This window comes from Alligator mississippiensis, chromosome 2 (genome assembly GCF_030867095.1).
Source record: "Alligator mississippiensis isolate rAllMis1 chromosome 2, rAllMis1, whole genome shotgun sequence".
Lineage (NCBI taxonomy): Eukaryota > Metazoa > Chordata > Crocodylia > Alligatoridae > Alligator > Alligator mississippiensis.
The window spans coordinates 156753424-156781408 of record NC_081825.1 but is presented as its reverse complement, the minus strand read 5'-3'; the positions used below and the strand labels follow the sequence as shown (position 1 = coordinate 156781408).

General features: G+C 41.6%; 1 protein-coding gene across 11 annotated transcripts in view; it reads right to left on the bottom strand.

Annotated features, from left to right (window-relative positions):
• PDLIM5 (PDZ and LIM domain 5) overlaps window positions 1-27985 on the bottom strand; it is a 191346-nt gene that overhangs the window by 160352 nt on the left and 3009 nt on the right. For 10 of the 11 annotated variants that reach the window (XM_019488079.2, XM_019488082.2, XM_006272865.4 and 7 more), the window contains exon 2: window positions 26391-26528. In XM_019488079.2, coding sequence (XP_019343624.1) covers window positions 26391-26486 — 96 coding nt within the window. In that variant the 5' untranslated portion in view covers window positions 26487-26528. Of the gene's footprint in view, window positions 1-26390; window positions 26529-27384; window positions 27407-27985 lie in introns of those variants that run through there. The other variant, XM_019488080.2, reaches the window with a different exon arrangement.

The window sequence follows — 27985 nt, the reverse complement described above, 5'->3', positions numbered from 1 at the left end:
AAAAGAGTCTGCTGCAAAGACTGATACTATTTAGAGTAATGAGAAAGCAAGAGTTAGTCATCCAAAATTCATGTTTGGCTAAGAGTCTGAATAAGGTGATTGCCTATGCGTTATTTGAAACCACTTCTGTTCCAAGACTGGTGTATATAAAGTAAAAAACCCAACTTATACTAATAGGCCTTTACTCTGCTTCATTCATCTTAGTGACTCCTTAGATGTTAGTTTCCCAATATCTACTATTCAGTAGTAGATAGTAAAATGAGAAACTGAACTGAAAACTTATTATGACACCTCTCTTCAAAAGGCATAAAAATCACTGACAACCTTCAGAGTAGTCTTAGAAAAAAAGGGTTTTGTTGCTTGTTTTGCAAGCCCAAGCTGATATTTTGAAGAACTGAAATCTGAATTATCCACATAAGTATATTATTCAAAGAAAGAGCACATTGTGGCACACAGTGTTCAAAAGTAAATTAATAGCCTGAAATATTTTTTAAGGACTGAAATGCCCAGTATCTTAACTGCTTGCAAGCAGGGGTTGTGTTGGAACATATATTGTTCCATCTTCCAAACAGGGTGTGGCTGTTTGTATTTTGGTACTTGTATTTGTTTTTCTTTCCCCAAATTTGGCTCTAAGGTAACACTGTTTCCATAAAACATCTGAGGTCTGAGAAGCATCCCGAGGCTTGACAGGCTGAGAAGCAATTTATATTTACCATTTCCAGTTGCAGAATCATATAAAACAACTTTATTATTTCAGCTTTGTTCAAAAACAGACAAAAGCAATTTTCAAGGGAGGAGGATGCGAGACTCAAAGGAAGAGAGAAAGTTAAGAAAGACACTTCAAGACTTTCTTTAAAAAAAAGTAAATACTGGGTTCATCTACATGAGATACTTTACTGCAGAGCTGACTAATTAGCTCCACAGCAAAGCATCATCATCTACATGTGCAGTACTATCCACTGTAGAATAGTACTGCTCAACACAAGTACTACCCTATAGCAGAGTAGTTACATGTGATGAAAAATACATGTAGACCAGGGGTGGGCAAAATGTGGCCTGCCAGGCCATTCTATGAGGCCCACGGGGCCCCTAAAAAATGTAGAAAATTAACATTTATCTGTCCCTGACTCCCTGTCATGCAGCCCTCGACAGCTTGCCAAAACTCAGTAAGTGGCCCTCTCCCCAAAATAATTGCCTGCTCCTGGTGTAGACAGTGATGGGGCTGGCTGAGGCATGAAGGTGCTGCGATGTGGCGGCTGCCTGCTGGCTAGCCCAACACTGGAGCACCCTTGGGTCCCAGCCAGCCCCTTGGGAGCACACTGAGCCAGGGTGGAGCAGCCCCAGGTTGGCAAACTGACCCCTAGGACCTCCTGTCAGCCAGGACTGCTTTGCCCTGGCTCAATGTGCTACAGTCTGGGCCACACATGAAAACACTGTGCCTGGGAGCAATAAACTCCAGCATGAACAACACTGGAGTTTACTGGTACATGCTAGTTGCACGTGTAGATGTACCCACTGAGATTATCTTCTTGAATAAACTCTTTAAGTAGACTAGCTAAATAACTGGTTCACTCACTGTTATCAGAAAAGATGTCTATACGTTCTACTTATATTTTCAAGCTACGCTAGATATTTCTAGATACAAATATTATACAGGAAAAATGAATTAAATACACAACAGTCTTTTCACACACAGAAACAATGTTGCCAGTGTCACAACCCAAAGTTGTGATTTTTTGTTTGTGTGCGCTTCGGCACTGCAAAATTATGTTCCAGCTAAATTGCAGCTTCCTTGCACGATGGAGTTTTCTGCTGCAGAAGAGAACCCCGGTGCAACGGAGAATTTCCCGCCGATTTGAAGCTTTCTTTGCATGGTGCATTTCTTTTGCATCCAAGAAATGCACGATGCAAAGGAGTTCCTGTCATTTGTATGAAGATTCGCGCCACATTATTGGCCGATTCTAATACATGCACACATGGCGGCTAGTGATTGGCTTGCTAGCCGTATAAAGAGCTTGGGTGGTTTCCGCCCAAGTTGGAGGAATTAGAGAACTCACCAGGAGGAGGAGACTTCGCGCTGTGTGAAGATCTCTAAGTGCTGCAGATCCTTACGGACCCAACGCATTTCTTAAGAAGGCAACAGAGGTCTAAACAGCCTCTGGCCTCTCCCCGTCACCAAGCGCAATCCTAGACGTATCCCTTTCCTGTATACTAAAGATTCGAACCCACGGAGCTTTAACAACTCCGGGGCCAGAGAACCGAACCGAACCCACGGAGCTTCGACAACTCCGTGGGAAAGAAATTACCGAACCCGCGGAGCCTTAACAACTCCAGGGCCAGAGAACCGAATTTGTCGTAGTCCTTCAACAAGGATTTAAGCAGAGCTGCACCTGGAAACTGTCCAGCCTACACCACGACCATCTTGGGTGTAAGTAAATAATCTTTAAAACAACCATTACGCCTCCGTGACTAATTCTAGCTCGCCCGCGGTCTCCTCCGGCCCCGCGTGCCCGGGCCTCTGGCCACAGCCCGCGTGCACAAAGATGGGCCCGGCTCGCCCCCCCGCCCCCACAGCCAGAATTAATCTGATAAGAATACTTGCACCTGAGGAAAAGATTATTCATTTAACTTCAGGTGACCACAAAATATTTACTGAGGAGCCAAGCCAATGGTATTTTATACCTTTCATGCATGAAACAAAAACATACACCATTATAAAAATTCAATTCAAAATTCTGAAAAAAATGTGGATGAACAAGAAAATTATATCTATACAATATAAATAATATTTCTAAGGCAGAAAATTATACACATGTATCTTTATACTAGCAAATTGCCTGTCAAGCATGTTGTGGGGGGGCAGGGACAGAGGCCTACATTGCTCCCCTCACCTCCCACCGCCTCGGGTCGGGATCTGGCTTCCCACCCCACCACCTTGGGTCCGGACCTGCTTCCTCCTTTCCCCGCCCACCGCTTCAGGCTCAGGCTCATTCCCATTCTCCTCCCTCTCTCCCCCACCTGTCATTTCAGGTCTGGGTCCCCCCCACAGTACTTCGGGTGCAGGCCTGTGTGCCCCCCACCCCCTGCCTCCCAGGACCAGGGGGTGGGGAGGGGAGAGGAGTTTGCAAACGGCATGCAGCTGCGAGCAGCCACTGGTAACACCCCTTTCCCTCCCTCCCCCCTCCCCTGCTGCCTGCCCCTCCCTGCCAGCTGTTTGGGGGCAAGGGCAGCACTGCTGGCCTTGACCTTCCACTCTGGCCCCTCAGTTCCCTGTCATGGAGGCACTGTGCTGTGTGTGGGGGGGGTGAGGTTAGCGCTGCACTGCCAGCACCCCACATCACCGCCACCTCCAAGGAGAAGGGCTGGGGGGGGTGGGGTTGAGACTGCCCTGCTCCTTCCCTTCCATCATGGTGGTGCTCTGGTCCCCACTGTCCCCCTCTGCCTCCAAGAAGCAGGGCCGGGAGGGGCAAGGCCAGTGCTGCTGGCCCTGCCCCCCACTCTGGCCCCTCTGGCCCTGCTGTCATGGCAGCACTCCGCCACATGTCTCTGTCTGTGCAAAGCACTCTGGTGGCTGCTGAGACACCCAGAGTGCGAATAAAGCGTTACGGACAGACAGACTAATGCTTTTAATAATGTTAGAATATTGCAAGTACGTAGTTTTTCATGTGGAAAATACAGTGGTTAGTCTTCAGCACAGTCGTGAACCTCACTTAGCCAGCTCAGTCTCCATAAGATACGGAGCAACTAATGTATTAAAAAGAGGAAAAATTAGGAAAAAAGGGGAAAAAAGGACATTACAGCCTGAAATTAGTTTAATTAGTAATTTAGTTTGACTGAGAAGCTATTCAATAGTAAAGGTGCTTTTCTTGAAGGTTAATCTGTGGATATATATACAAAAGGTAGCTGTACAAGTTCTCAGAAATAAGTCTGGCCTTTTCCTATATATTTAATTTACTTATTGGACCTGTAAGAATATAAGGTATTCACACTCAAAGTGTTAAATTCTTTCATTCTAGTTGAAAATCTAATAAATATGCTGCATATTTGGGATATTTTTCAGTAAAATCTCTTTATATTGTGTAATTTAACATGAAAATCCCCTTAATGATTAATGCATCTGATGCAGCAGTGAAGAAAAGTCTGCCCTTAGTCAAAATAAAGCTAGTTTGTAAAGTCCAACTCGAATGAGAAATACCTCACAAGGGTTACAGTCAACACAGCACCTGAACAGAACAAACAAATGTAGAGCCTAAGTCTGACACAGGAACAAAGTACAGGAAATGCTACAATAAGTTGCAGTCCAGTGGAAGCACAAGTGCTAAAATTTTTCTAACTGATGAAAAACAGACCATGAAAGGCATGAGAAACAGACATGTCACTTCACAGCTTTCTATGCACTTGCAGCTGCCAGAAAGCTAAACTGTGCAATTCAGAAAAAAGGAGCCAGGCATCATGCCAGCTGTCATATTTTCATTTACAGAAAGCCAACCAATTTAAGCTGAGGAAGGTAAGTTATTAAGTTCTGGACTTCAGTTTATAGGAACTGTATGAGTTTCATTCTTTTTTTCACAATCAGTTATTTTAGAAGACAGTCCAAGTGTACAGCATAAAAGGTAGTTTAATATACATTTCTGTTTGAATAAAAATTGTTTGCTTCATATATAGTCAAACAAGATTCTAGCACAGTAGCCAACTAGAATATCATATATATTTACAGTACTGTTTTACGCCTTACTCTGACTTGTTCATTTTTTAAAAGTTGGGAGTATGACACCTACCACATACAGTACTCTAGGGTTTTGTTTTTTTTTATCTGAGGCAGACAAAAAACAGCTAGTTTATCCATTCCCTAATCCCATAAATCTTACCATAGCAATTTACTGAAATCATTTTTTGTCAGGTTTGTCCCCGAGCATATACTGTATTAGTATTTCTCTATATCTACTTGCTTAATCTTTCCTGCTTTTAAAATATGAATTCCTATTTTCAGTAGCTATTTTATAACTGCTTTTGTAGCCTGACCCTATCAGTATCAGTTCTTTATTTAAAGCCATTTCAATATATAGCCAGGGTTTCCCTTTCAAGCTCATTTCCTAATTCCACAGATTCCCCACACATGATGCACACTCTCAGACAAATGAAAAGCCCTAAGTGAGATGCTCACCTGCTGTAAATCAGCCTAGCTCTAATCAAGTCAAGGAAGCCATGCTGATCGGTATTAGCCAATAATCTGTCCACCTACAAAACATTACACTGTTAGAATATTAGAATCATGTGAATCCACAGAACATTACATTATTAGAATAAACTAAATTAACCCAAGATTTCCTGAGCTCACAAGGTAACTCCTATGATGGTTCTACCTTCCCCTTGTTATTTAAAAGGGAATTAAATCTAGCTAAGTGTATTTTAGTTTTTAAAATAAGGATTCATTTCAGTTCCCATATTAAATGAGTTCTAGAAATATAGAATGGGCTGGGGGAAGGTGGGAGGGAGGAAGGGCATGTCAGGAAGAGGGGCAAATCAGATGTTTTGTTATGAAATGCAGCTATTTTGATATGTAACATCTTCAGAAGTGCTCGCTTTACTCTTTTATTCTTGCTTAGAAGAGAATGCTACGGAACACTGTCTAATGAGAAGAAGATTTCTGAAGGAGAGTAAAGAAAAAGAGTTATATGCTCATCTTGAAACACAATTAAGGAATTCCTCTGCATTTAGGGGGAAAAAAGTCCCCTATGTACTGCATTAAAACTTCATTTCAAGTCAAAGATCTCTTCTGAAGTGTACTTTGTTTAAAGAGGATGAATTCAGTATTTGACTGAATTAGTATCAAGGCACTGTAGTTCTATGCGTCTGACAGGAAGGAACATCCCACTTGAACTGTTGTTTGTTTATTCAAATCTATGCCACTTCATTTATTGTGGACACAAGGAGATAAAGACAGTGATCAGATCTGTTGCCCTACTTCGTTTCCCCATCAGAGACAAATTCTAACAAACACTACATACTAAGTACTTCTATATCTTTAAAAGTCTATGACAAAAAAGTATTTTACTTTAATTTATAGTAAACAGTACAATAACAAATGTGTCACTTTAAACTAAGTTTTGACTATTAAATAAGAATGTCAGTGAGTGAGTGGTTTCAGTGTCCAGTGGATTAAGATACCGTTAAACTTGGAGACTTTTTCAGAGATTTAGCAGTTCATCTGTATAATTACACATTTAAATTGAGATTAAAAATGCTGCCAATAATTTTCAGACCTATTTACCTATCAGTTCCCAATCAAGGTTGAAGTCCCCCAGTGGGTCTAGAAAAATGCCTACAGCTTTGAAACCACACCACAGCACCAGGACAGGACTTCAGGCAGATCTGGGGGCTGAGCACTAGTCCAGGTGCCCAGCAGAAACATGTCACTTCTGGCTCAGTTGAGATGGACTAAGGGGTGCTTGTAGGCCTGCTGACACTTAATCAGAGACTAGATGCCGCCCTCTCAGTTCACGAAAAACTGTTATGTCTTTGGCATATGCTGTCACCTTAACTGAAGGAACAGCAGCTGGGTCTGCAGACAGTGGAAGGATCAGGCATTGCCACAGCACATGGAGCAGCAGCTCAGTGGTTAGGACACAGAAAGAGGGCAGCCCTGACGGATGGGAAATGGGGCACATACCTTTCCATTCACCTTCAGGAGCTAAAGATCTCCCAATACAGGAGCCAGGAAAGAAAGAAAGCTCAATATGATGATCTGCATTTTTTTTTTTTGCTTAATTTTACAGCTACCTAAGCGGGTTTGGGATTGACAGCATAAAGGTTGACAGCGCAAAGGTTGCAAGTTTGAGGCTGTGACAGAAGCACTTATGGCATGGCCTGTCAGATTTTTATCACAAGGACATAAAAAAGGAAAGGAATCTGCCTAAAGAAAGCAAAAACAAGAGAGCCAGACATTCTCCTGGTATAAATGAATGGAGCTACATTGTTTTACACTCTGGGAGGGTCTGATTCTGAACATATGAACTTTCTGTAGGGACTGGAACTGAAAAGGGAGATTTAGGAAGTGTCCAAGGACTGTTACCAAGAATAGAGTATTTTATTTCCTTCCTTATTAGGAGAAGAGACTGAGGTAGACTGATGAGTGCTTTTAAACAAATCAACACTATAAATAAAGATATACTCATGGCATCTGGCATGCAGAATTTAAGTTTTCATTGGTTGCCCCCTGGAGCTTTTTACTATATATTGTACAAGTATCTCATTTTGTTAGGATATTGTGTAAGAGTCCTGACATACACTTTTGCTGTTCTTCCACTCTTTGTAGAGTAAGAGAATCATGACTTTGAATGGAATCTCTCTCAGGAGAGAGTTAACAGTGAAAACACCTGGTGGATTTCATTTCAACAGCAAGACATTTTAGCCAGAGGGCTACATTAAGGCAGTACCAATTGCGGCCCTTTATGATTGTACTTCTTTCCCTACTGTATTAGAAACAAATCACAAAGAGGAAAGCAATGAGTCATTTGTCAGAAAACTCAAAAGCTCCCAATGGAAATTTATACTGAAATCAGTTTTGGAAAAGACTGTATTCAATTATTCATTTTGATTTGTTTAGCATTTAAAATTGTCCATCTAAAGTTAAAAAAAAGTTTTAAGATTTGTATTATATCACTCAGATTTGATGGTCACTTCTCTCGCCAACATTAGTTGTAATTTCTTTTTTGGAGTCTGATAGTAATATTTCCTCTCTCAAGCCCTACTCTAAATTCACTAATAAGTAGTGTGCTGTGTATTCAAATAAAGTTGATCTTCTGCTTCAATTTGATAAGGAATTAATACCTCACAATTCTGGATAATACTTTTGTTTTGAAAGACTGTGTCCTTAATACCTGTTCTCCAATCTTCCCCCTTCTTGTTTGATTTAAGTTAGGGGTGTCAAGCTCATTTGGCACTGATGTATGGCACTGAGCTAGTCCACAGGCCAGACTGGGCCCATGGGTCACTCCTCATAGTGACTGCCCTTGCCATGCTGCATATGACAGGTCCCAGACCAGCTGGAGGGAGGTGGAGGGGGGCAAGAGGCTGTTATTTATAAAATTGATTATTATTACTTATTTGTATTACAGTAGCAGTGAGAGTCAAATCAGAACAGAACCACATTTTCTTTAGGCACTGTAGAAATGCATAGTAACAGGTGAGACGTGCTCCCCACTTTAAAACAATGTACAACTGGGAGTTATGAAAAAAATGGAAGCAAGGTTCATATGGCTGTTACACTACATAAACAGTTTTGCAAGGCTCTTTAACACAGAAGCGTATGAAAACAAAATCAATAAAATCAGAAAACTTGATGAGGAGCCAATCAGTATTGCTAAAACTCTATGCCATGCTATTCTGAGTACAGCTCAAAACTTGAAAGTGCTACAGATGAAGCAGTGGCAGATTTTAGATATGACTTGTCTGTGTAACAGATTATATTCCCATTATATGTCTGAGTGATCAAGAGGAGGGTGATCTATCAACAGCGATAGAAAAATGTTAGAAAGGAAAAGGGAAGAAAAGATGAAGAGTTCAGTTATGAACATGCTAAGCTGATGAAAAGACATCCACCAAGAGATGCTGGAACCACAAGCAGAGTTGTGGAATTGGACCAAAGGAGGTATAACAGGAATAGAGTTAAATACCCAAGTTATAAATATAAAAAAGGGTAGCTGAAGCCAAACTATTATAGAGTTAAGTGAATATATAGAATATTAAGATTTATAATAAAACAAATTCAGAGTTTAGTACAGAGCAAGTGTGTTAGGGTGACAACAGGAAGCCCATAAAAATACTGAAGGCACTGGATGAAGGAGGAGGATGACAAAGACGTGGTGACATCACCTGTTAAGTAGTCCAAGTAAGTACGCTCTTTATGCCCTGCTACATCCACCACTGAGCTGCAAATGGGAATTAGTTGTTACATGTACGAGTTAGGTCTAACACGTCAAGTGCTCCTATCCAAAAGAGGAAGCTTTCAAAGCAACAAGTCAAGACAGGACACTTTCCCTTAAGCCTTCATTATAGTAGAGCATTGCAATTAGTGCTTTCTGTGATTTTTTGCAAGTGGTAGTTATTTAATTCCAGTCCATCCAGCACAATTATGGAAGTACCCTAGGCATTTCCTGAACACTAACAGCAACCTTTTTTTGTTAGGTCAAATATCAAAACAAACTCCTGACACACAGACTTGAAATCAGCCACGAGACTAAGTTTTGTAGTTCAAACGTACACAAATTGATGAAGAAACATTATCCCAGACAGGTCTAGATGTTTCCACAGGCATGAGGGAGGAGGGGGAAGACAGACAGGGAAGATTATATTTTATCTGACATGAAGAGATAATGAGTCATTTGAAACCTTAAACCTATAACAAATTTTACAATCATTTAAGAATCTGAAGTGCGCTGTTCACAGAAATGGGCGTTACAAATTTTACAGATTAAAAAAGGCCATTTTTATTTCCAGACCACAGATATCACTTCCGAAGTGCAGAAATTCCCTCTCCTGTTCACAAAAACATGTACTGCTTTAGCCAAAAATGTCAGTATCACAGTTTCAGACAGAGTCAGCTATTTTGCCCATGGCTTCAGAGGGGAGAGGCCATAAAATGCCATAAAAGGAAATGTCTTGCTGAATACCATTTCTGCCACTTAAGAGAATTTAGGATTACAAACCGCGTAAAAATAATTTAGGTATACCAGAGTACGTCCACCACATGTGCAGAACAGGCACTTGTTTAGATAATAAAAACTAGTGTTTGGTACCTTAAGTAAACAGTAGCGCCTGTCTCATCCAGGATGTTCCCTGAGCCACGTCTTCCTGCTACACTGTCAGTAGTAGTGGTATGATAACTAGAAATGTAATGATATTTAGTCACTACATACATAAATTGAGAGGTCAGCTGAAGACAGTGGTTTGTCTACTCTATAGAAGGTAGCATAGTTTACATACAGTCCCAAGATAATTCTTAATTTCTGTGGTATCAGAAACAGACTAGCTATGACAGCACAGAGCTCATCTTAGATTAATTACACCAGGGCTTACAAGAGGTTAATGTGTAGAACCCAGGCTCCAGCTGCTCCCATTGCTCCAGCTGCTGTGCTGACAATGGTAAAGCTCTCTGTAGCAGGGCAAAATTGCGGGAGGCACGTGATTGGAGAGACCAACGCTATAGCACTCAGCACCTTACAAGCCTAAATCCAATGCATGTGCTAGTAAAATAACTGAACCTACCAGTCCAGTGTCCTCTCAAGAGGGCTTTAAATAAGCCACTGCTGCATGGAGGTTTGGCTCATATTTGAGACCAGCTGCCAAGAAGGGTAATAGGTGGAAAACAGGGAAGAAGTAACCCCTCTTCCACTGCTGACAAAGAACAAAACTTGTATAAATCACCCATGGATATGTTTAAAAAGTATTTAGTTTAGAACATTAACATATAGGTTTGTTGAGCTTAAATCACTTCCATATGGTTCTAAGATGTAAAGTTTGAAACGGTTCCTGTGGAAGCAGTTCCCAACTTTGGGGTCACAATGACAAAAAATTGGGTTGCAAAGACACTTGACATTGTTGACTGATTACACAGGGATTTGGGTTTTTTGTTCACTGCTGAAAAATGTATATCTTTTCCTTTAAAAGGAGAAAAAGTCCGAAACAGTGGGTTCCTTTTGCAGGCTGGCAGAGTTGTAGCCTGCAAGGGGCTGCTTATGGCTGGGAGGAACAGCAGTAGGGCTATCAGGCAGGGGACGCCATGTGCATGTACATGCACACACATGCACATGGCAACCAGGCAGCAAGGAGAGCAGCTCCCACAGCTCCCTCCAGTCTGGAGGGGCATAGATTGAGACTCTCTCCACAGGGAGAAAGAGAGTGAGTAGGGTAGGCGGCACTGCCCAGCTGGGGGAACAGGACAGAGCCACAGGCGGCTTGTTCGGGGGGGGGGCAGGTGGCTGGTTCCCCACCACTCCCAGAGATGGAGGCATGGGGGACCACATGCCCCACAGATTTCTGTGCAGGACAGGGGCAGATGAGGCTTGGAGCTCCCTGCCCTGCTGCTCTCCCGTATGGCAGAGTGGGGCAGAGAGGCTTGGTGCCATAACTGGGAGCCCCACATCAGCCATGCTGCCATAGCAAGGCACCCCCTGCCCATCTGGAAGCAGTGGGGGAAACAACTCTGTGCTGCCACTGCTGTTGGGTGTGCCCTGCCATGGTGGTGTACAGGGGCGATGCATAGGGGGTGCACATGAAGCATGGTCATCCCCCTCCCCCGAGCGTGGCGGTGCACCCCCTACAAAAAGGCGCCACCAACACTGTCAGCGGCACCTGCGGGTGGTCGCCACTCGCCACCCCACTGCCGACACCGCTGGCAGTGTCTGCGGGCGGTCCGTGACTCCCACTGGCTGCTGCTGCTGCCGGTGGCAGCTGTGGGTGGTCGCCGACCCTTGGTAGGTGCTTGCCACCCCACCAGCCCTGCCACTAACAGCACTGATGGTGTCTGCGGGAGCTCCCCCACTTACCGCTGCCATGCTCCCACTGCTGCCGTGCCCCCTCAGCCACTGGGGACACGAGCCATTCATGGTGGTGTAGCCAGCATGGGGCTCCTGGCAGTGGCACTGAACCTCCCCAACTTTCCGTGCTGGGTCCCACCTGCTAGGTTACAAAGGCTCCCAGGGGGAGGGCATCAGGGCGGGGAGCCCCAAGCCTTCAGCCGGCAGCCTGCATTTGCCCTTCCTGCCCCTCCCTCCTGCCCATGGCCTTCACTCTGGCCATGCTGCCCACAAACAGAGGGGTGGGGGGCAGCTGGGGTGCAGGTCATGAGTGAGAGGCACCAGCAGGGCTGGGAGTGAGGGGCACCTGGGTGGGAGAGGGACTGCAGGTTTGGAGTAAGGGGCAATGTTAAGAAAATGGGGTCATACGGAGTAAGTGGGGTCATAAATGGGGTTATGCTGAGGAAAAGGTTAGGAAGCACTGCCCTATGGTCAGACACAAGTAATATGAAAACGTAAGATGAAACAAAAGAAAGAAAAGCAAAAAAATCCAGGAACTAAGCTACCGGGCCTCATTAGAACAGCAACCCCCCACCCACCCCCACAAAAGAAAAAAAATTAAAGGTGCCAGTTTAGGGAACCGTTAAATATTCTGACACATCTATTGTTTTCTTAGCTAACCAGTTTCGTGCTATTTAATAATTACTTAGTACTGTACTATGATAAGCATCAATATTCTATTCAAATAACATGTAAAGCAAGAAAACCCCTCCACTACATACTATTACCATCATCTGAGGGATAGATATACTCAGTCCTAAATTTGAATGCAGTTCCATAAAGCAGCTTTGACTAGATGGAGATCAGCTCATTTCTGAATAATTGCTAGTCAACAACCTTAGGCACTGTCAAAAGAAAAATCCTATATGGCATGGCTATACAACTTTGGGGAAGGAAACAATTTTATTTACTTTACAAAATAAAAGGGTTTGATGCATCACAGGTTTACCAGCCTAGACTTTGCCAGCTAGTTTAAATAGGAATGAATTCCACTTCTTCCACAGGTCTTCTCATCTTTTTTCTACAGATAGCAGAGACCTGAAATAATAAAGATCACTTTGATAAAGTAGAGTCCTTTCAAGCCATTTTGTCATAATTTTTTAAAGTAAAAATGGACCCAGAATATCCATTCTCTAAAGGAAAGTACTACAAATATAACTCTATAAGAAAATTGAAACTTATCATGCCATAGTAAGCATTTCAAAGATGACTTTGTACTTAAGGTAGTAACTGTCTTTCAAAAGCCCGATTTTTCAGACCACGACCGAAAAAGAAAGAAGTCCTAAGAGAAAAGGGGGAAAAAAAGCAAAAAGCCCTTTTAATTTATAGTTTTACCAACCTCTCTGAATCTATTTTTATTTTTCATTCATATAATAAGTAAATAAATAACTATGTCATTGTGTTGGGGAACACTTCCTCTCTAACCTACACTCAAGTTCTAGCAACTTCACTGTTGAACTCAACTACCATGGTGCTCAGGACCCTCACATACATAATGAACAGGACTGATCGACAGACAAAGTATCTCAACTCTCACCGTCAAAAACAGAGGTCAATATGTGGCCCCTCAGCTCCTAGTCCAAGCCCTGCTGCCCGCTCTGCTCTGCCACTGATGCTGGAGTCTGTAGGGGCATTTTTACATGTGTAAGTGCTGCAGTGCTGGGCGCTTTGAAAAGCGCCCAGTGCTGCGACGCTTACACTTGTATAAGCGGCCAAAGCTGTAAACTGCAACGCTTACAGTTGTATAAGCGGCCAAAAGCGGTCAAAATGACAGTGGTGCGCTTTTGAACTAAAACACGTTGGAGGTGTTTTAGTTAAAAAATGCACCACCACCATTTTCTTCACACTGATGCACATTTCGCAACTTATACAATGCATGCGGCGCAGTGCAGCATGCATCAGCTCGCATGCAGAGCAGACCTGATTAATCAAATCTGCTCAGAAGCAGCGGCTCTCCAGCATGTTGCCAAATGAAAAGGTATGTGTATAAATGCCGTAAGCTCCCCGCTCTTTCTCTAGCTTCCATTGCCTACCTCTGCTCCTAGACACAGGGCAGCGTGGCTTACAGGGCTGAAGAAGCAGGTGGCCAAGGAGCTGAAAGACTAGGGGACCCCATGGAATACAGTGGCACTGGTGTGATACAGTACCAGATTTACAGTCCAGACTCAGAGCAGCAGGACTCTTCAGGATTGCTCAATTTTGCCAAGAAGAGTTAATATCATAAATGGTCAACAACTTAAAAGCACTCACACCTGCAACTGGTTAATGTTAGCATGGTAAACCTTTGCATTTTCCTGCTCTTTTCTCTTGCATTTTCTCGCTCTTTTCCCCTTCTGAGTTATGGTGAGCCTGGACACTGAAAGACTTGGTCTTGCAGCTGATACATTGATTACCTATGCCCAAGTTAGAGATTTGACTGGGCATAAGACTTAAGATGCTAAAGTCAGCAGAAGTGTAATGTTTATTCTAACTAACATCAGCAAAATGACATGTTTGTTTACTTAGTAGAATGTAGGGCTTTAAATAGTTAATCATTTGTCTAATCATTTAACTGTTTCTTTAGTTGTGGAACTCAAACCAGACAGGGGAGGAAACCAGTGGTATATCAAAAGGGAAAATGCAAAAGTAGGCCTTTAAGATGATTAATCGCAGGTGACCGAAGGTAGTAGGAGTGATGACCTCATGCAGGCATAGAATGGAAATTTTCATGGTAATGGACTAAAGCATAGCCAATTCCATGTAAATGCAGGGGCGGAGCCATGGGTGTAATGGGAGGAGACTGGGCATGGTTTAATCTAATGAGTGTAAACTGGAAAGTATAAATGTATGAATGCAATGATGTTCTGGGCCACTCCTCAGTTTGGTGGGGACCAGCCCGAAGTTGCCTCCACTTCAATGAAGCTGTTAAATGCAGTGCGTGCTTGTGTTTGCCCCATGAGTGGTTGTGTTCGTGATTCCATGGGCAATTGGTCTGTTGCTCCCTAGTTGTTCGGCCTCACGTGAAGTTGAGATTTAACATTTAGCACCACAGAAACCAGATGCAGAATGCCACATGCTTTCTTTCTAAACTGCACCCTAATTTCAAATTTTGAATAATTCTTTTATGTCTCTATCCCCTTCCCCATTTTTGTGTTAAACCTCTGTCTTTGGACATAGGTATCTTTCTCAGTGTCATTCTAAAATAACTGGTTTACAAATCAGACTGCACTATATCACGCTACAAAAAGACTATCAACAAAACATCACAGACAGTACTGGAAGCTAATACCACAAGATCTCCCCCCTCATGTACCCAAACTTCACAAGAAAAACATCCCTGGTTACAAAGCCCTGACTCAGTTGCAAACATGCACAAAGAACTTCATCTTAAAACTAATGCAGAATCCACACGCCACCCACTTATTTTCTTTTATAATTATGCTGCAGGGTACAGAGCAGACTCCTGCTGACAACATGAGGGTGCATTTGTTGGCAGACCTTTTTTTTTTTTTTTTTGGAACCATGGAAAATATAGTATTTTCTTTATTCACATTTGACACAAGATAAAGGAGCTTGATGTGAGATAATTTTATTCTACCACTCAGTTTGGGGCTTTGGTGAACACTGCACTAGAGGGTTTTTGTTTGTTTTTTTTAATTAAAAACCCAACCAAACAAAAATACAACAAAGTTTTATCTCTTATTTTCTTGATCCCAAAGGCTTAAATCCTTTACACATACCCACAGACTAAATATAGTTAATAACAACAGTATAATCCTACCCAGTGTCCCACGGTCCTTTTCTCAGGACCAACCACAGTGAGAAGGGTTTTTTTTTCAATTTTTACATCCAATCCACCCTTAACCTCTCCTGTGAAACTGGCTACAAAGGGTCATATATCATATATAACATGGTGGTGATTTTTGTGGCATGCATATCTTCTTACAGAGGTGCAAACTGAAAGCAAGCTTCCTAGCTTCAGAACTTGAATTTAAAACAAATGTTAAACTATATTAAAACACTTTGCTTCCAACGACAGAGGGAATGTCACCATTTCAATATTCCCACCATTTCAGACAAACGAGACAGTTTTCTGTCACTCTTTCCCGTAATTGGATATTATAATATGAGAGTTATTCTTAAAAACCTCAACAAAAACAATGTTATCTCCTGGCTCCACACCAAAAACTAACAAACAAACCTTTCAACCCTATGTCTCTTCTCACAATGCCCTTTGATAACAATCAGAAAATGAATAATGAGAAAGGCAGTTCCACTAAAAATAGTTTCTTGAAATGGTGGGGAAGTTGACAGAAGTCGTCAGGCCTCCAGGGTCTAGTATGGAGCAAGAAAACAAGTTGAATTCTTTGCTCCTAATATTCAAAGGCAGATCCTCTTTTATGTTCTTGGAGTGTGGGGGGAGGAATCTACTTCTGCACCTCTCATAAATGTCTAATGGTTTGCTATTTTTTCCCTTTTCACGATTTCTTCACTTTGAAATGAGGACAATACAAATAAATATTTTTCAAAATGGCTTTGGGGAGATTGTGCAAACTTCCAAGTGAGTATAGCTTTAGGTGAGCACTGCAGTGCCTGGACTGAGATGTTCTTTATAGGTATGCAAGAAATGCTCAGCACCTGACCTGCAGGCTACCCTCAGCTTACAGAGCAATGTCATCCAGCCTACAGGACTCCCCACAGACCCTAAAATTTGGTAGTGGGCAGTAGTGACAGTGTTAGTTGCTGCTCCTCTGGTGGGGACCAGACCCATGGGAAGCCCCATGGGCTGGATAGATTGGCCCTGCATGGAAGATTGGGTGCTCAGGCCAGCAGGAAGGCAGTGCAGGGCCTGACCTGGCAACGCTGGCCGGCCCTGTGCCTCTCATCTGGCCTGTAGGACCAAAAGGTTGAGCACTACTGGTCTAGAGCAAATGGGCCCCAGCTCACTTGGTATCTAGGTACTATTGCCTGTAAGGCTAAGGACAGACAGTCAAAAAGCTTGAGGTTGAATTGATTCAGTCTTTGCAGGTTAATCTAAGATGCAAAGATTGAGTCAATAAGCAAATAAACAGACATTAACTTTGGATTCAGGAAATACAGCAACATGCCTGCAGTGGCTCAAGCTGGAGGCCACCGGGCGCTAGAGCATGGCTCTCTGGCATATAGCCAGCGTGGGATGTGGGTTCATTTCCTCTTCCAGCTGCTGCCAAGGTCTCTGGAATTTACAGTCCAGACTCAGAGCAACAGCACTCTGCAGGACTGCTCATCACTTCCTCTTTCTGCTTCCAGGTGCCTCTCGGATTTGTAGTCTGCAGTCACAGCCAGCACTTAAGTAAGCAGGGCAGGGCAACTTCATACTCGGGGGAAGGGAAGTTTAATCTCCCCTCCCCAGCCCCAGCCCCCAGAAGGGGTTTGCCTAGGGGAGCCAGTGAGCCAGCCCTCACCACTCCAGCTAGGGAACAGAGGGGCAGAGCCAGCCCTGCTCTCTGGAGCAGATAGCACAGCACAGCCCGGGGCTGCAAAATGCTAGGATCCTGGGGGTCTGTGATTTAACTTGAACCAGGAAGGGGTCTGGGACAGAAGTTTCATAAGCCAGTATGACCTAAATCAGTTTAGTCTGATACTACATTCAACCAGGTTTATCTTAAATCTGTTTCAGCCATTTTGAACCTGGTGCACTGAACTTCAGTTCTGTTACTGGTTTAAACCAATTTCTTATTACTTAAACCAGTTTATGTGCAACTTCTGTCCCTAGCCTAAGTGCTGAATCAACAAGACCAGCTGTTACTGGTTCTGAATATTAGTTGCACTGTTTTAAATGTATAGTCACCAAGAAAATCACATGAATACTTAGTTTGTAATCACTGTAGCCCACTACAAGTGGGCTGTCACTCTGAGCAAAAGAAAGTTAGCATTATCACTCTCTTTCCTGACTAGAAAGAACATATTCATATCCCATAAATTTGTGTGTATTTTAGATGAAAGATTTATTGTCACTTTATTTTTGTTTGCTCTGCTCTAATCAGCAGCATTCTTACCTGGAATGAGCAATCAGACACTATTATCAGTGCAGACACTATTATCAAATCTGAGAGAGTTGTTGAATAAGTAGGCCCCTTAATAGTAAAAGCAAATTGTCTGGGAAATGCATCCCCCTCACAAAATGGTTAAAAAGAAGAAAGCTCTGAAATATAAGTAGTCAGCCAGTCAACTGTGGCAGTACAAGAGAACTGCCCTCTCTCTCTCTCTCTCCTTCTGTACCCTTCCCCTTAATCTTCAAGTTAAACTAAACAGCTCTGTAAGACAGAATATTAATTGCTTCCATCCAACTATGTAAACTTTGAAGTGCTGCCCAATGCTCTTAGGACTTTGGAAAGCAACGCACTCAACTCCATTTATATTACTCCAACAGAAACGAAAGTTTAAGCCATTCAGCTTTACGATCACTCACTCACATTAAACTGGCTGTCTAGCTAGAAGCTTTATTACTACCCATATTTCAGGCAGAACCCAATGAAAAATATATTCCTTTAGTACTTTCTTCAGAGAGGATATATGGGCTTGTAGTATAAACAACAGAAGAATCTGGCCACAGCCAGTTCACTTCCCACTGAAATTTTTCTAGTGTAAATAAACTATGTCTTGTAAACAGAATTAAACCTAATGAGAGAAAACACTGTACTTATAATAGGTGCTGGAGTGACAGCTCTATAAACGTGCATCTTCTTTTTAGGCACAGACCAGATAGAGCAAAAGCAGCAGCCAGTGCAAGGGTCTCATATTATGTCTGGATGGATCAGTGATAAGGGACACATGTTGAACAAAGATGTATGTTATTCCTTTGCGAAGTGCTCCCATACTAGTGACCCATGAGTCAGGGAGAATGAGATTTTAGACAGGCCATTTCCTGCGATATTGCTCATGTTATTTTTGCATGTTAAAACAAAAAAAGTGTTATAAACTGAATTGAAAGTCATTCCCTGCTCTGATAACCCCTTTTTTGTCTGTGTAAAGGTGACCTGGAAAATAAACAATGAAAAGACACAATACAACAATATTTCTAGTCTTCACAGAATTTAAGAAGTGTGGGGGGGGGGGCACATTGAGGCCTCAGCAGCGAGGGAAGGAGTGGGGCTGGGGTCGGGGCTACATAGCTGGGGCAAGGTGTGCAATGGAGCCACGAGAAGCTCATCTGAGGGATCCGGGGGGGGGGGGGGGGTGGCTCTGCCATTGCACACACTCTGGGAGGGCATGTGACCCTGGATCTGCGCACAGGGCAAGGGTAGGATGCTGCTCGGAGCACCGCTGGGCTCTTCTCAGAGGGGAGCTGGGCTGGGGATGTACTTGAGGTGGGCAGTGGCGGTGCTGGGAGGGGGGCTATGGCAAACTTTGGGGTGGCTGCAGCCCCCCCCCCCCCATAGTTCCCCTCCCAGCATTGCCATCTCCCATCCTGAGCACAGCCTGGCCAAGCCCCTGATGGAAAGAACTCAGTGCCACCCCAGTATCAGCCTGCAGTGGCAGCCCACCCTCACCTCGCACGCAGATCTGGGGGCACATGCCTCCCATGCCCTCCCAGAGTGTGCGTAGCAGTGGGAACTGCCCGTCCCCTAGACAAGCTGCTCGTAGCTCTGTCCCACACTCTGCCCCAGCAGTGCAGCACCTGCCCCAGTCCCTCCTTCACCACGGGGCCTCGATCTGCACCCCCCCTTGCCCCTTCCACCCACAACAGACTTACGAGCCGGATGCTGCTCTCCAAGCTGCCCGGCTGCATATCAGCAATTGGATCAGTATTGACTGACATGGCTCGTTAAAAATCAGCCATCAGTATTGGCTCAAAAATTCTCTATCAGTGTGCCCCTAGTAAAAAGTTTGAAAGCATGAACCCCAAAGGCTAAAAAACCCAAACCCCAGAAGGGGGAAATAAAGATGGGGGAAGAGAAGCAAACCCCCCAAATGTTTAGGTTTTTGTTATTATTGTTACTACTATTAAGAACAAAAACAAACTTCTTGTTTTTTTAACTTTTCAAGCAGGTAATAGGTCATTTAGTTTTGTAATTTTTTCAACTTTAACAACTTTTCTATTAGTCTGAACATATTCTTATTGTTAGGGAACATGAAAGTATATCTTATCAAGGCTCAAAAGGTCTGAGATTCAAATGAGCTTTTTTAGCTCAGATGTTTATCTTCCAAAACTGCTAAGACTTCCCCAACCTCCCAACTTGAAACAATGCTCCCTGTATCTCCTATCCCTAGTTTCAGATATCTTACAGATTCAAAGAGAAGTCAAGTGGTCTGCTACTCCCTTGTCTTGGCAAGCTTTCAAGGGAGGACAACTTGTCCAATTCTTTGTCTTTAGTAACTTCACAATAGCTCTACAAAAGCAAAAATGTAGAGAGCTTCCAAGATAGTTCCCCATGTAAGTTTTATACAGGTGTAAAAAAACACTCAAAAGCAAGCTACTGTATAGTCAAAATATATTTTAAGAGTAGCATTTTGTAGGCATCAGTCAATTCACGGGCCAAAATTGAGGCAGTAAAGCAATGCCAGGAGCTGCCACTTGGGACTTTATCAATTACTCTCAGTATCTTGCAGGAAGCATATAGTTTGCTGCACTATTATCAATGGATTTGCAAGGCCACACCACCAGTTGTTTTCTCTCGTTTCACATGCGTGTAAGAAAGCCTATTTAAAATTTCCTTTGATTTGCCCATGCCCAACACCAGCCAAGCCTGGTATTATTTTAATGGGAAGACCTTGCAGCTTGACAAAAATAAATAATCCAGACAAAAAGAAAAACCAGCAGAATGAGGCTCAGGCAAGTGGAAACTGACATTCTCCAGATCCATTTAAGCATCATATTGCTTTCTTCATAATGCTTCAGCATTATTTTCACAGATGTTGTATGATTTCAAACATGGCTTATTTCAAATATTAAAAAAGAAAAATGCCAATGCCAAAACCTTAAATACAAATGGGACAATATCAGCAGATCTCTGGTCATAATCATATTTCCAATGAAATGGTGCAAATGATTTGGTGCAAAACAAACAAACAAAAATTATTTTATTGACCCCGGCAGTCTTTCCTGCCCAGCACAGGGGGGCTGGACCCGATGATCACATGAGGTCCCTTCCAGTCCTAAACTTCTGGGAATCTGTGAATCAACTTTAAGAGCTCAAGGAAATAAATGTTCTACTTCTGATGCATATCTATGAGTGTTATTAATAAAACCATTTTATTATGATGGGAATAGTAAGCTTTAAACAATGCAAGGGAACTGAACCCATATCTTCCAAGTTCCCAGTCTAAACCACAGATCACATAAAAGTTCTGTCTTTTGTAGTCTGTAGTAATAATCATCATCTGGGTTTATACCATGCTACCCAATTACTTCAATGGTATCCTTAGTCTGATTTAGCCATGTTTGTTACATTTTGTCATGAGTAGGGACCAGGGTGTGATCATGCAGTTGCACCCTGCTTCACCACCAGGCGCTCTAGTCTTGGCCAACAGACACATGCACAGTGAGCTTGCCACACCCAGGAAAGACTACAATGAAAATGTTCCGAATTCCTCAGATTCATTTGCACCTCCTGGCAGCTTTTTCTTGGGGCAGGGAGATAATGGCGTGCAAAGGAGAAGAGAGGGCAGGAAGAAACTTTAAGTAGTGAGGAGACTATTTATTAAATGGTTATTTCCAGACTCAGGTCAAGCAAGCAGTACAAGAAGCTGCAGTGCTGCAGGTGGAAAACCTTACTTAAGACTGACAGATCCTGTATATAACAGGTATAGAGTGCTCTTCACAAAATATTACAGCAGAGAATAGTAAAACCACACAAAAAAGTGTCTTTTGCAGGAACTCCATTGAACAATATTTGTAAAAACCAAAACGTTGAACTTTAAATATTTTACCCATAAAGAGACTTCTGTGTCATGTAACTTATGATTCAATTTAAAATCAGAAAAAATGGTTTCCTCAATTTCTCATATTAAGTGTAGCTAATGGAATAAGCAATACCCAAAAAGCAAAAATACCATTAAGCAATACCCAAAAAACCCCCTGTCACCTTCAAACACTTACAATCCCTATTCTGGCATGCTACAAACATTACAAACTTACATTTAGGATAAGATCCAAACAGTTACAGCTTTCAGGTCATCATAACATAACGAATACATCACTGACACCAAGTAGTCATCATTTCATCATGCAGAGGACAGCAGTTTTGACAACTCTAATGTTACACTTGTACTTATTGAGTTTATCCTAGTTACTTTAGACAAGTGTAGAAGATAAACCAACTGCCAGAATTGAATACTATATCTCAAGAAGTGGGACCATACAGAAGTTTCTTTCCCACTTAGAGAAATGTGCGTAGGGGACAGTATGGGGGAGCTTTCCCAAGAGTCCACAATAAAAAAGGATTCAGCAGAAAAAAGCCAAACTATGGTGATCAATGCCAGTACCAAATAGTGCACAACAGCATCAGTCAGATTACGCAAGGCCAATGGGATTGCAGAGACATCAATAATTGCACAATTGCTCATGTACAGTAGATCCTTTACAAATAGGGATGGGTTTTGTTTTTAATTAAAAAGAACTTGATTTGAGTACCACAGTGCAGACCTAGTATGAAAGGATTAGCACTTAGCAATACATTTCTGAACTTAAAGCCTGGGGCAGAAGCTGAAGCTGAGCCACTGCCTGCCCTGAGCTGGTACTCAAACTTAAGACGAAACTTCCCCCTTCCCCTACGTTGTTTGGGGAGAAAGAAAAACAAAACAAAACACAAAACTCATCTTGGATTCAAGTAAATACAATAAATAATCTCTACTTTCCTTGACTGCAGACTAACTTTTGCCTCTGATTGGAAGTACTACTACAGCATTATCTAGTTATGATAATTTATTGGATTTATGTTCCTAGCTATTGACTCAGTGCTGCTACTATTGGAGGTGACCACAAGTGGGATCAGGCCCCTATATCAGTCTTAATTAAGGAAGACGGCCACAACGAAAAATATGGACACGAGATCAGACAGTCTTTATCTGATTTTTCAACCCCATTGTTGGTTCCTGCACCCTAATCGTACAAACACTCCCATGTGGTTAGTCACATACATATAGTTGCATATGTACTTAAACACCTTCCTGGATGAGAGCCAAAACAATAAACACCTTGCAGCCTATGGCCCATAATTCAGACTTCTCACTTGCAAAATATCTCTGAGGCCCAGCCAATATCTCTGCCATCTTTTCCCACAAACTACTCCCACTTCCTACACTCCTCCCAACCATCTCCCTGACTACTCCCTTTGCATCCTTTCATGCCTAGATTTATTCTTGTTTTGTAGTACTCTGTAGGTTCAGAGCAGACTGTTTAATGCATGCTAGTCAAATTTCTCCCTCTCAAGGGGGGAAAAAAAAAGTCTATTGGCCCACTAAAGCCCAGATATATCACTAGAAGCACTATAAAACTGCTTAGAGAAAAAAACCCTATGGTCCTAAAGACATAAACATGTATAATAATGTTTATATTCTATATATTACAAAATTCAGTATGCAATCAGGGAGCTACATGTTATAAAAATTAACACATTTCTAAGTAGTAAAATTTCTGCATTATCTGATAAGATGTCATTTATTTCAACCACTGCTCCTGGTTTACAGGATTAGATGTACAAACATATAAGTAGTGTCAAATATTTTACACATACTTTTGCACGTCTTTTAACCTGCAGTATCTTAATTCATGAAACTTTGCAAAGATCCCCACGGAAGAACTCACAATGGTCCATCTTGTGACAGCATCAATGAATAATTTCACTGAAACCAAATTAACTTTCAAGGAAAGCATCTGGGATTGCTTCAGAGTTAATATGTACAAATAAACACTTTTTACAATGCAACTTTACAGGTTATTTAAACTTTTATGAATAGCGTTATTGTACTAAGTATTGTTTAAACTTAACTGCAAGGTGTCAGAACTAAATACCAGATGGATATTAACTTTGGACACGATGACCAAGATTTACTCTCGCCACCCAGAAAGCATTGTATGCATGAATGTACAAAAGCCAAAGAGGTCTTAAGCATCAGCAAGACATCAAAAACTACTTTGCTGTTTTGTTACCGTATTATTTTAAAACAGCCTGTCCAAATCCCTTCAAATCAGCAGTCTACCTATACATGAAAAGCATTCAGATTTCATCAGGAAGAAAAGGAAAGTGCACAGTACACACTGTTCTAGTGTATCAGGAACAACACACCAAACTGTTCAAGTTACCAGAAGAAGAAAAAAAAAAAAAGGGGGGGGGAAATCAGCATATCAGAGCTAAGTATATTTCATCTCCAGACCAAAAGAAAAAAAAAACCTAGGAAGAGTAAAATGCATTTTCTTGGTGGTTAAGGATCACAGAACTGAGACCTGGAGACATGATTGTCTAAACTGGGGCTATCCACCTTCTGAAAAGCCAGGAACCACATCCTACGTGGATCACAAGCCCCTGGCCACCACCTGGCCACACATTGCTTGAGCTCCCTAGGATCCCTGCCATTAACCCCAGATACACTGTACCAGCAGTATGAAATCCCTCTGCCCATTACCCCTGGGTGAGCAGCAGGCTGCCTCCAGATGTGCCCCTGTCCCAGAAACTCCTAGCCACAGCAACTGCAGGAGCAGTGCAGCGAGTGGCAGCCAGGCAGAAATTGGCAGGGTGCATATTAACTCCTTCTGCACATGAACAGCCCTAGCTTAAGCCAATTCTTTTCCCTTGAACCAATACAAAAAACACATTTACCATGCCTAATCTATGTGGTACATTAATCAAGGATAAGTCTATTATACAGCCTTAATATTATAATACAGAGTCTTCATGTTCTCTCTTTCCCTACAATACTCTCGGCACATAGCTACCCACATACATACCGTGGCTGCACTCTAGCTCTTGCATATGCTAGAAACCATTACAAACAGTATGTCTGTTTTCCAGCATTTAAAGTATATGTGGTTAAGTACATAGTGATGCATAGCAAGTAAGAGGTCCCAAACAAGAATGTCTATGCCACATGTCTTGACAACCTCTAATTTTGCACCCTGTTTGTCATGAGAACAGCCAGCCATATTTTACTATAGACAATTTCTTGCAGATGTAAAAGTACAACCATTAAATTATAACCTGGATTAAGGGCTGATTTTAAAAAATTTCAACCCTTTAAGAGTCTGAACACACAGGAGGATATATTAAAGATCAAGCTGACAATTCCTGAAGAATTTAGGAAACATTTGAATACAAATCTTAAATCTAAGAAATACAATTCTTTTTTGAAGAGTAGCTCCAAAGAAAATGTTCTAATATGACAAGCCTGAACCTTAATTTATATCCTCATACCTCCCAACACCCTTCAAAGGATGTGGCAAGGGTTACTCTAGTTGCGAATCACTATTCTAACCCTTAGCAAGCAGAGTTGAGTTGAAAAAATAAAAAACAAACTTTTTCACTTTCTGATTCAGATATATATTACAATAAAGTTAATTTGTATACAAGCATTCCCACAACACTCCATTTTGGATTACAGATCCTGCCCTCCCCCCCGCGCCGCCCACCAACGCACATGTACAATAAATCTCTGCAAGGCCAAAATTCTATCCTGATCTCACCAGTATAACAGTGAGGTGAGTAACATGAGCCACATCTAAATGAACTATCAAAATTTGAACTGCAATTCAAATTAGCTAAGAATATTTTAAATGATGTATAAATACAAATAGAATTCAATACCCTCTCCCAGAACTGATACTTCCCTAACAGGTGTAAGAATAAATTATTCTTGTCACTAACCTATAAGAACATGTTGGGGGCTGGTAATCTTTTATTGCAGAACTGCAATTTAAAAACTGCTTTATGTAGAAGGAGCAAATAGCTCAGAGGACTAAGATGACTTCACCCATTAGCTAGAAGACTTCTAATGCTGCAAAGTCTGTACAAATGTAATTCATGCCAAATACAAAGTCTTCAGACATTCTAGTAAAGTTTGAAACTCAGCCCAGGTTGAAAGAAAAATATTCACTGAGAATGCTATTTGAGGGCAGTTAACTCTAGCCATAGCAACTTCATTGCTATTGACAAGTTTTGACAGACAAAGATTGCATTTGTTGCAACTAGCTCCTCAAATCATTTGAACAGCAGTTAAGAGCACCTATACTGTACAATACCCGTGAGAAACTGGCAAGTTCATTCAAGCATGCTAATGGCACACTGTTTATGGCTACTGTAATTAAACTGCCCTTTTTTATTGTGAAAAAGAACAGATACTTGAAAGGCTTAAGATCTGCCCACATAGCAGCATGGGCTGCTTTTTGTTTAAAAATCCATGATATCTGCAGCTTCAATGGCATGCAGCTACATCTCTGTCCCCAACCTTTAACAGAAAATTGCATTATATTGCCTATAAACTAACAACCTTCCTTCTGTTTCTCTGACATCTACAGAAACATAGATTGCAAGAAAATGTTTCTCAAGAAAAGAAAGAAAAACTTCAAAGAATAAATGTATGGTCTCCACGGCAACTCTACTTAAGGATTCAACTATTATACAAAGTTAACTTGGCTTATTTTTTAAAAGCATTTTGCCTCTTTTCCCCCCCAAGAAATAAGTGAACACTCATAGAACAAGTGACCAGTGAGCCTTGGAATCCAGAACCCAAAGAACCTTGTCGGTCAGTGAACCTCATTTCATTTAGTCAGTAAATCACATTACAGTGATACTCATCTTGGCAAGTACCATGTGATGTAGTGGACATCTGTATAAAGGCTTTAAGAGCAAACCTACTCACCCTAGAGATAGTCAGAGGCATATTGAAGTCTTTGCCACCTTGAAGCCTGAAACCCCAGGGAGCTGGGCCAACCAAAGACACGGTGTAGTTACTCATGATGGTTGATGATTATCTTGAACTGGACCTTGATCAACGTCTCTGGAAAATAATTTGATTTTCTTAAAAACATGTAAAACAAATTACAAACATCTTAAATCAAAAAGGCATGGTCAATTATATTCTACATACAGTTTTCTTTATCTGTGCTACAAGACTTTACATAATGAGAAATCACAAGATTTTTCAAAGTCAAACATCATTATTTGTATGCTGGGGATTGGAGGCTATCAGTTTAAAAAACATGAAAAAAATGGAAACAGGCTTTTTTTTTTTGCTATTAGATTTACATTCCAAATCCTGGTATTGCAATGCTTGGTTTTCAAACACTGCATGGGGACAATTAACAGTTATTTTCTTTGGAATTAAATAAGAAATATTTCCGTACTTTTTAAGGTTTTTGAAATTGGTTCTTATAACATTTAAATGTTGAAGCCAATTCAAATTGACAATGTTCTATAAAAAATGTTTTAAAAGACTAAGGTATCACAGAGCGGCTTATTCCTTTCTCACTAAATGCATGCAACATGCTCCTATACATTTAGTTTCAGCTACGAATCAACATTACCTCAAAACTCAGTTCTAAAAGTATGCATATTTTGGAAACAATGCCAAAACAAGGTTTAAGTGTAAAGTTATTTGGAGGAAAACAAGTTCTCACTCCCATTCGCCTTGTAGTGTTTACCTACAATTTAATGTGCATCACACACCTACTTTCAATATTATATTTAATATATTAAATATATTATATTTATATTATAGAATTATAAGTATTAGAAGAAGGTGAAGAAAAATTCTGCTAGCAGAGAAAGTTTTATATCAAGTACAAACACAAAGGTAATGTTTAAGGAAAAATACTCCCTTTAACCTCCCCCCCCACACCCAGGTGGTGGATTACCTTTAAAAGGCAAATCCTGCACTTAATTTTTATTCAGCATCAAAGGTAACAGCTTCACATTTCATCTCAGATACGAAACATTACAATGACATCTTAGGTAGTAGCTGCCTTCTATTTTTATATATTGGAGAGAGATGGAGCACACTAGAGGGTGGATTACTGTAAAACTACACCAAAGTATGGGAAGATTCCATAGTTAATATAACAGATTTAAGGTGGAACTTCAGTCAAGTAAAAGACTGTGCATTTCAAATATTACCAAGCCTTGAAAGGGTTGTTTTTCACCACACTTTCACCACCACTGGTGTTTTTATTTTGGCAGCAATAGATTTATAGGTTCTCTACTTATCAAGCAATTGCATTCCTATGAAAAGAACATGGTAGTATCTGGGAAGTAATAAAAACTCTCAGAAGTCTTAGCAATGCATTAGAGTCACCTGTTAAGAGTCCTAGGCTTCATTAAATGAATTTCCCAACACACCACACTGAAAGAATGGTTGTTCAGCCTTATTCCTTCATTAAGGGCTTGTCTACACAACATAGCCTGACACTGTAACACTGTAGCAGCACTAGCATAGCTATCAGAAAAGCCCTCTAGCAA